The sequence below is a fragment of the Chenopodium album genome, chromosome 7, assembly GCF_948465745.1.
Source record: "Chenopodium album chromosome 7, dcCheAlbu1.1, whole genome shotgun sequence".
Taxonomy (NCBI): Eukaryota; Viridiplantae; Streptophyta; class Magnoliopsida; order Caryophyllales; family Amaranthaceae; genus Chenopodium; species Chenopodium album.
Genome location: NC_137840.1, coordinates 75868572 through 75878505, shown reverse-complemented (window position 1 = coordinate 75878505; position 9934 = coordinate 75868572). Strand labels below are relative to the sequence as shown.

The 9934-nt window shown below is 35.8% G+C and overlaps 2 protein-coding genes across 2 annotated transcripts; both read left to right on the top strand.

Moving 5' to 3' along the window:
- Window positions 1-272: 272 nt before the first annotated feature.
- Window positions 273-659, top strand: LOC145640700 (non-specific lipid-transfer protein-like). Its single transcript, XM_081691932.1, has one exon. The coding sequence runs from the start codon at window positions 273-275 to the stop codon at window positions 657-659; it is 387 nt and encodes a 128-aa protein (XP_081548058.1).
- A 914-nt stretch (window positions 660-1573) lies between these two features.
- Window positions 1574-9895, top strand: LOC145639655 (mitochondrial inner membrane protein OXA1-like). The gene is made up of 10 exons (XM_081690961.1): window positions 1574-1719; window positions 2421-2929; window positions 4023-4113; window positions 5017-5055; window positions 5218-5270; window positions 5398-5461; window positions 5560-5691; window positions 6278-6385; window positions 7028-7082; window positions 7711-9895. Exons 2-10 carry the CDS (start codon window positions 2421-2423, stop codon window positions 7875-7877), a joined length of 1218 nt encoding a protein of 405 aa, XP_081547087.1. The 5' UTR covers window positions 1574-1719; the 3' UTR covers window positions 7878-9895.
- The last annotated feature ends 39 nt before the right edge of the window (window positions 9896-9934 follow it).

Here is a 9934-nt window from a genome sequence, read left to right as displayed (position 1 = left end):
AATTGCAACCACAAGCCCCAACGGCCCCCAAAAATGACACGCGCTAAGCCACACACTAAAATAAAGACTTGACTCGATCATTCCAAGTGTACATGGCAACACAAATTTTTTCTTATTAGCTCCAACCAATTGCCAAATGCATGACACAAATCTTGTACCAACACGTATCGAAAACCTCTTGCCTCACAGTTATATATACTTAATATTTGTTACATGAATGAAAAATTGCACTTTGTAAGTTGGACTAACTAGTCTAACATCATTTTGTTACAATGACAATGCCAAAGACAAGAACTTGTTGTCTTAGTCTTGTTATTACCATTTTGTCCCTGCAACATCTGCCACAATACTACTCTTCAAATCCTGCACTCTTTCAAAGACTGTCAACCAAATGCAGAACCATAATAACAGAACTGTCACCCTGTGCAGATTTCATAAGGGATGAATCATCCATTCCTGAAGAGGCTTGTTGCAACGGGGTGCACAACGTGGCAGGGTTAGCCAAGGGCCGATCAGGCGTGGCGGAGATTTGTGAGTGCCTTAAGCAAGGATTAGATGATACAACATATGATCCTACTAAAGTTCAGCAGTTGCCTACTGAATGTGGAGCTAATATTGATTTCCCTGCTGTTAATTTTAATGTTGATTGCACCCAATAACTTTATTACTTGTTTTCCAATATCTAAGATTGTTTTTTTTTTTTTTTTTTTTTCGCAAATTATATATCTCGTGCCAATGTACGGATTAATTCTTGTTATATGTATGAATTCATGATAATTGTATGAAGAAATTAAATATGCATATAAGAAGATAAAGACTTTAGATGATCATCAATTTATCAGGTTGGAAACTTATTTTGACCAGCTTGTAAAATTTCGAACTGTTTTGTTTACTACTATTATCTTTTTGTCTAGATTATATCTATGCTTATACACAGGTTATTTTCTTTGTGACAAAACAATTTTATATATTGGGGGTTGGTTGTTAGAAATGTTAATGGAATTATTAAATTTTTGTAAGGTAGTTATTGGTCATTTGATATGAAGAAAATTAATTATAAGTGTAGGTAGTGTTATATGACCACTTGTTAAGATTTGAAAAATGTCTCTGAAATAATTTTATAGATTGTGAACTCTCATTCTAATGATCTAATCTCGTATATTAGGATCATGTTAAATGGAAGGGTAATTTTGTTGCCTATCATCTCACCAGATTATTATCTTTTAAAGTTGAACAAGATTGAAAAAATCATTGTCTGTATGAGATTTTCTCTTATATACTTTTGAAATGTTATTTTTGAATCATGAATAATACTGCGCTGTTATTTCTTCATCCACCTACCAAAATAAAAAAAAATAAAAAAAATTATCCTCGAGAGGTGTGTTAAAAATTGGACCAGTAAACTTACCATAACTCGAACCCTAACTAGACCCGACCCAATAAGGCAATAAGCCAATAACCCACTTTATTGACCCCTCACCTGATTCTTAGTTTTCTTACACCACTAGGACTAAAAAAGAATAACGGAATACTTCATCATTCACTTTTTCATATGTTGTTTTTAACATTTCTGCATTTGGTTACTTGACGTACATCTCCCATGTTTTCGACCTTTAAAAATCAGCCATGCTTTCAGTTTGAAATTGGAAAAAAAAAATTGTGCAAGAAATTCAGCTTCTATCTTTTGAGCTTATCAAATTCTGCTTCCATTTTTCTGCTGTAAGTATTCTGTACTCTGTTTAATTCTTCAATTCCAACATAATTTTGTTAAATAAACACTTAATTCTGCAATAAACCCTTTTAGTCAGTGGATAATCTTCTGCTTTTGGAAATTATGTTATTTAATTTGGTTGATAATTGATGTAAATGTGACTTGCTTCTTTAATTGTAAGAGTTTTATTTATTTATGCAAAGCAAGTGATTTGTTTGCTGCTCTTTGAGACTTAGCTTGGTTTTGAGCTTTTGTGTTCCAAGTACTAGTATATGGGAATTTAGGGTTTTTGTTTTTGTACGGACAATTTTTATATATATTAATTTAGGAGTTTTGGTGTATAAATATTCAGTTATATTTTCATACTAAATATGTTGCTGGAATTATTTGCATTACAATATGAAAAAGTTGATATTTTTAATTTTCAGTAGTATATACTAATTTGGTAGTTCAGCCATTTTGAACTTTAATTTGGCCTATTTTTGTGGTGGAATGGTGTGGGAAGTGAGTGATCTTTGTTTTGTGAGAAGATGATTTAGTGCTTAATTGTAATTTAGCAGTGAATCTATCAACTTATGTACTATCCTTGGAATAAATTTCAAAGGGTGTTGTTGGGAGTGCAATATATGACTCCAGAGATTAATTTGCTGCAAATTTTCAATGTATTGTGTCTGTTATATTATCTAATCACTCCTTGCTCCATATTCAGATGGCTTGTCGACGAATGTTGAGTAAACAGCTAAAACAAGGCACCCTTTTCCAGAGATGTTATCACCCGTCATTGAGCCACATTGTTCATCGCGGTGATAAAAGTGATGAGAACTCCCAATCACCATATCCAAGCCCACTCAGTCAACTTGAATGTGGAATTAGTAATAATGTTTTGTCACACATTCATAATGGAAGCAACATTGGTGGTAATGGGGGTTTTAGAGCGCATTTTGGATGGAATAAACGGTTCCCTGTTGTCATATTACCTGAAAGTGTTGTACCGTCGTTATCTAGAAAGATTTCAAGCGCAGCTGGTGAAGGATTTGATAATGCTCAACCTCATGGTGACAACATTACTAGCATTCTAACTAGTGAAAATGTGGAAGTAGTGTCCTCACAAGTTCCTGCCATCAATGAGGTAGCTGTTGCAGCTGCTGATTCTGCCTTCCCAATTGCTGCACTGCAGTACTTGATTGATGCTGTGCAGACATTGACTGGATTGAATTGGTATATCTCCTTGTTTTATTATTATATTTTTTTGTAACTCCGGCTATTTTATTTTCATCTCTATACTTTTCTTATTTTGTAGACCTTAACAACTCTTTGTGTTTGAAGTCTATTATAAGATTAAACATTTAAACCACCCTAAAAGATCAGTCTTTTGGTTTATTATGTAACAATTTGTTTGTTGATGGGGATGACAGGGGCAGTCTGTCTGTTTACTTTGATTTAGTGATATAATTTCCATTTCAAATTTTCAAGTGCTTAGTGCTTTTGAAATAACAAAGCTATGCAATAATATAGCTTAAGCTCTAGAAGTATTTGCATTCTAGTGCAATATAACAAGGTGTTGAGATTGGAACTTCCGTATTTTCGGGTGGGCTAGAGTAGAGAGAAGATATCTTTGACTAGTGAATCAGGCTATGTAATCATGTCCAGAATATTAAGGGGGTTAAGAACCTGAAATGGGCACATTCTTTTCTTTTGGGTGGAGAATAGTTTGAATTGAGGATTTCTTTGATATTTTAATAAAAGGTTATCTTACAAATTTCATTTCCGTTTTGTGTGCAATTATAAAGGATTTTTTTTTCCTGTGTTTTTCCTCTCACTGTGTGTGTGCGAAGGGGGGGGGGGGGGGAGGATGAGGTTTGAGCCTTTGGTTTGGAAGCAATACAAAATTAATACTCATTTGCTGTGGACTCATGTTTCAAGGAAAGTTGAGTGGGTGTAAGAAAAGTGAATAAACTGAGAAAGATAATGGCAGGTAGGTGTAAGAAAATTTTGGATTAAGTAAAAGAGAGTGAGTGGAAAGGTATAACTAATATGGAGTATGGGGGTAAGATGTAAAACATGTTTGCCAAAATTAGAATAAATTAGAAGTGGGTACATCATATTAAAAAAAAAAATTAAAAAAAAAAGAGGGAGTATAAGATGGCCAGTTAATTATGATCTGGAAACTTAGGTAATAGACTGTTAAAATCTGTAATTTGGTTTGCATGTTTTGAGGCCTCACCGAGTCACCGTATTATGAGATTTTGTATTTCTATTAGATATTTTCCTTGATATGGAGTATCGAACATTGTCTTTCTTTACCTCTCAGGTGGGCAGCTATTGCTATAACAACTTTAATGATTGAAGGATCAACCATTCCTTTTGCGATAAATGAGGTTAGAGCTGCTTATAAACGTAAGGTGAGTCTATCTGCTTGTAATTTCGAGTGATTGTCCCTTTTTATCCCCCTTTTCTTATCTGTATAATAGCTACTTCTTTTGGATTATCATTGCCCTTATACAATTTCAAAAGCTGTCAAGAGTTTATGCTATGTGATTATGGAGACTTTACAAACTTTATGAAATGGAAGAGCATCTCAGCCTTTTCACATAAAGCATCTGAAAGCTGCTTATATAAACTTAATGTGAATCTCTGTGCGTGGATATTTGAATAATTTATCACCCCCCCCCCCCCCCCTGTTTTCTTCTGTCATTTGTAAAATAGCTAGCTGCTTTAGATTTTCATTGCCACCATAACTTTCATCATCTGTCTAAAGGTTATGCTTTGTTTATGTGTTATTAACAAATAGTACTGTATGGCGGTGCAAACTTTTCTGGGAAAATATTATATTCTTCTGTTTAGCACTTTTTTATCAATTTGTATTCCAATGAATTTGATCCTTTTTTCTTAATGTTTTCTGCTTGATGCAAGGACAGTTGGACAGACATAACCGCTATGTTGAACCTCATCATTTACAGTTTTACACTGTTTATTTTATGATGTTAAATAAAATGGGTTGAAAGTAAGTCACCCATTCTTAATTATCATTGTACTTCCTCTGCTACCCTTCTTTGGTTTCTGGATTATAAGGAAATGTAGGGAGTAAGATGTCGTGTTCTTAGGCCACTTTGTGATCCATCTCTTACTTTTGCATGATGGTCTGATGCCGTCATGTGTGCTATCATTATCGTGATCATGTCAACATATTAAGCTTCTCTTACTTAGTTACTTGTGTTATTGTGATTGGCTTAAACCAAAGTGATGAAATATATTTCAGTCGTGATGCTAGTATGCCAATTCAATGTATATTCATTCCTGTGCAGTTGCTACGTTTGGAGGAGCTGAAAAAGAAATGGCATTTGGTATGAACTTCCCTTATATTGTACCACTAACTAATTGTCTATTAGATTAGATATATCATCTGAAATGAGATACTGGAAGGCAGGTTAACAAAAGATTCGTCCTTGTGTCTTTATATGATGCATGCAATGGAAACTCATATTGCTATCCTGATTTATGTATAGGGTAAGGTTTCCAAATCCGAAATTCTAAAGGAATGGAATGTTATCCGTAATCAGTAAGTAATTTTTTTTAGACTTGCTATCTATGAGATCTAAAAGATCCCCTAATTTGCACAAGCAAATCTTATTGTGTTGGCTGGGTTAGCATCTGATCTACATGTTTTTGGAATGATGAGATGACAGACGTGAAGTTTACCCGAAATCAACTCTGATTCAGAGTTCTATTTCCATAAGCTTTTTCTTTGCTGTAAGATTTCAAACTTTTAACTTATATGCATCTTGCTCTTTTAATTCAAATAGCATTTATTCTAATTTTTATCTCAAACTTCTTTGATGACATATCAGATCTCAAACATGGTTGAGAAGGTTCCATCATTGAGATATGGTGGAGCATTCTGGTTCACTGATCTTACTACTCCAGATAGTTTGTATATTTGTCCAGTTCTGACAGTACTATTATTCTTAGCCCACACTGAGGTGAGGAATTGCTATGCACCTCTTGCTGTTGCTCCTCATATCATCTAATACCTACGTTTTTTTTAGTTGACGCATATTCTTTTTTTGGAAGTTTTTATTTATTTATTTATTTTCAGCTGACCCCACTACAAACTTGATTAAAATCAGCTAAACAGGTCTACCCACTTGCTTTAACAAGAGAATTGGGGGGGGGGGGGGGGGTTAGGGCCTGTTCTCTTACGTTGAAATTCAATTCAGTTCAGTTCAGTTCAGTTCAGCTGAGTTCAGTTCAGTTCAGTTCAGTTCAGTTCAGTTCAATTCAATTTAGTTCAGCTCCTAATTTCCTTCTCTTATAAAATATTCATTTCAGTTCATTTCAGTTCAGTTCAGTTCAGTTCAGTTCAGCTGAGTTCAGTTCAGTTCAGTTCAGCTGAGTTCAGTTCAGTTCAGTTCAGTTCAGCTGAGTTCAGTCAATCGGAACAGGCCCTAATATTTCATTGTTATTTTAACTCACTTTATTCTTGCTTACTACAGTTTAATTAGTGCAAAACTAATATTTCATTGTTATTTTAACTCACTTTATTCTTGCTTACTACAATTTAATTAGTGCAACATGCTGAGAAGCTTGAAAGGACATCCGTCAGCGGGTGACTTTAAGAGATGCTCAAGGACCTTTGCTATTCTTGCAGTGCCCCTTACAATGGATTTTTCTAAGGTATTTCCGATGGCATTCATCAAATGTTGATAAGACTTGTACAAAGTTTTGTAGAGAAATAAGTACAAATAGTTTATCATAGTTGCTTCATCTCATTTCACATGACTGAGATCAGTGTTTGACATGCTCCTCCACGCCACCAAGTCATCCCACTTATTGTTGGCTCATTGGCTGTACTTTGTATATGCTTTTTCTAATGGTGAAGCCTAAATTTTTTATTTCATGGAAGCTGTTTTTTTTTTTCCTGACTTATTATTAGCCAAGGGGGGTTCTTAAAAAGAAAAAAGGGGAACAAAGATTAGAAATGAACATAAAGGAAAGCCATAGGCTTGTTTCATGAATTGAACCCAAGCATGAAAGCAGCTATGGAGCTTTATCTGGAGTAAAAACCATCACTATAATAGCTTCTCGAATACTTAAAAGAATTGTGCAAAGATACTGTCAAGAAATCTTTTAAGGCAGTCCCTGTCTACCAGTCCCTTCCCATTTCCAATGTGGCTAGCATTACTCTGATGTAAAACCCCACGTTATGTGATTCAGTTCGGGTTCGCATATTGATTCCTCTAAATGCATACCTGTGCTCCCTTGTGTATGAATTTCTGATTTAATTCCCTAATATTGAGGATGACAATATTATTGCAGGCATTCTTCTGTTATTTGATAACCTCCAGGCTGTTTGTGTTGTCATGTGGAGCAGGTGAGTCTTTGACCCTTTTTGTTAAATCTACTATTGCTTCATAGCTTTTTAGCAGTCTATTTGCCACAAATCTTAGCCATCCACGTCCATGAAATGGCCACGATTTGGTTTAGTGTTTGAGCCAGAGTACAAAACTAGTATTCGTGCCTTCTAGATGGAATTACCACAGAAATGGCCACGATTTGGTTTAGTGTTTGAAGTCCAAAGTCCAAACTGCCTGAAAATCTTGCTCCTAGTATTATATATGTTTATTTGAAATTATTATTCCTATCAATTAGGGAAACAAATAGATTTAAGAAGTTTGTTCCTCGTATGCATTTTGTATGTGGATTCTATTTGCTGAAGGTTCACAGCAGCATCATCAGAACGTTGTTCTGGTGTCCACTTTATCCTTAAGAGCTATAGAAACTTCTATAGAATTGTATGCATTGGTTAGAAATTTCAAAGTGTTTTAATAAAGCTGATCATGGTCGCGCTAGGCCCTTTGACAAGAATTGGGCAGGGTCAGAAAACCTAGCTGTCCCTTTTCTAAAAACAATTTATTTGTGTGCTGGTTGCAGAAAATATTACATCATTGATGAGTCACAGCTGTGAATGTCCACATTGTGATAAATTTTCTTTCCTGCAGTTTTAAAGCGCTCAGAAGTGAGAAAGTTCTTGGATCTTCCAAGAGCACCCGCTCCTAAATCTTCTCCTCGTACATCCACCTCACAGTCCCAATCTGAGTCTTCCTCAGATTCAGCAATTCAACAACATAACACGAAAAAGGAACCTAAACAGCCTGATGAGCCATGAAGTTGCACATTTCTCTTATTTCTGTTCAGTACGGGCTAGCAATTGTGAAACAATCAGATAAAAGATCAGATTATCTTGAGGCATAGGTACAGTACTCCAGTCCTGTGTTCAAGTTATAAGGCCTCAGGAGCACATTTCTGTCCAGTACAGGCTAGCTATGAGCCTGTGACTTTGCTTCCATTGCTTTGTACTTCATTGCAGTTGTTTAGAGTTAGACCTGGCATTCCTGACCCGACCCGATTGACCCGACCCGTAACCTGAAGTTGACCCGAAATCATTGACCCGAAAATGACCCGAACTCGAACTAACCCGACCCGACCTGAACCCGACCCGAAATGGAGTTGACCCGAACATGACCCGATGACCCGAAGTGACCCGACTCGAATGACCTGACCTGAAATTGACCCGAAACCCGAACTTGACCCGACCCGAAATGACCCGAAACCCAAAGTGACCCGACCCAATTTTAACCCGAATTGATTGACCCGAATCAACCCGACCCGAATTGACCCGAATAATAAGAGAATAGGATGAAATGGTTAATTACTTGTTTTAAGGCTTCTTTATTTTCTAAGTAATAGGTACTCACAATTTTATTTATTTATTTTTTTTAACGATTTTACTTTATTTTCCAACTATTTTTTTTAAGTGAATTTATTTTGGTGACCTAACACAAACTTGACCCGAATAGACCCGACCCGAGTTGACTCAACCGAAATTGACCCGACTCGAAAATTGACCCGAAAATTGATCCTAAATATTGACCCGACCCGAAAAGACTCGACCCGAATTGACCCGACCCGAACATAACCCGACCCGAACTTGACCTGACCCGAACTTGACCCGAAGTGCTGACCTGAATTTGACCCGAAACCCGAGTCGACCCGACTCGACCCGAACCCGACCCGAACATTTGCTGACCCGAACTTGACCCGACCTGAATTGACCCGACCCGAATGACCTGTTTGCCAGGTCTATTTAGAGTTATGATATTTTGTTATATGTAATAGAAGACCTAACACAATAACACGCAACGTGTAGCACTGTAAAAACGGTTTGACAGTTCGGTTTCGGTTCGGTTTGAAATCGGTTCGGTATTTAATCGGGTCGGTTCGGAATCGGTTTAATTGTCTCACGGGTCGGTTTTGGTTCGGTTTAAATAGTTATCGGTTCGATTCGGTTTCGGTTTATTCTTAAGCGGTTTTAATTCGGTTCGGATTGTAAACAGTCCGAGTAGTAAACGGTTCGGTGCAGACGGGTTGCGGTTTGTTAACGGTGCGGTGTAAATGGTTTTTATCCCGGTTCAAACAGTTTCGGGTTGGAAATGGTTTCGGGTTAGAAATAGTTCGGTTCTTTTTTGGTTCGGTTTATAACTGGTTCGGTTCTTTTTCGGTTCAGTTTTTAACTGGTTCGGTTCTTTTTCGGTTCAGTTTATAACTGGTTCGGTACTTTTTCGGTTCAGTTTATAACTGGTTCGGTTCTTCGATTGTTTAACCACTTTAACGTTATTCATATCGGTTCTATTTCAAGTTTACTAAATTACGGTTCGGGTCGGTTTTCGGTTTCAAAAAATAAATTGTTTATCGAGTTGTTTGGATTCGGGCAGTTAAATGGTTTTGGTTTGAAATTTGATAATACTTGCTAACCTTTTGCGTTCACAAGTTTTATATAAAGTCGCGAATCATTTCATATTTAGGCATCATATTATAAACAAATTCTCATTGATTTTATAAATACATATTATGTTTAGTTTCAAGTTTAGTCATATTGATCTTACTAGTTTATTACGAAGTAGATTATAAGAGTTAGTGTATTAATGTATTATTGTTTTACAATTAGGTTATTATATGCTTCTTATTTAATCATTTATATACTACGCATAGTATCATAATCATGATTTGATGAGTTCTTGTGAAATGGAAATTTGCAATTTGGTAATTCGATACTTGATTAGTCAACAAGACTGATAATTATGACTCGTTTATCATTATATATTTTCATGAAGTTATGAAGATATTACAAAGTGCTTTGATTTGTATAATGAAAGAAAACACTAA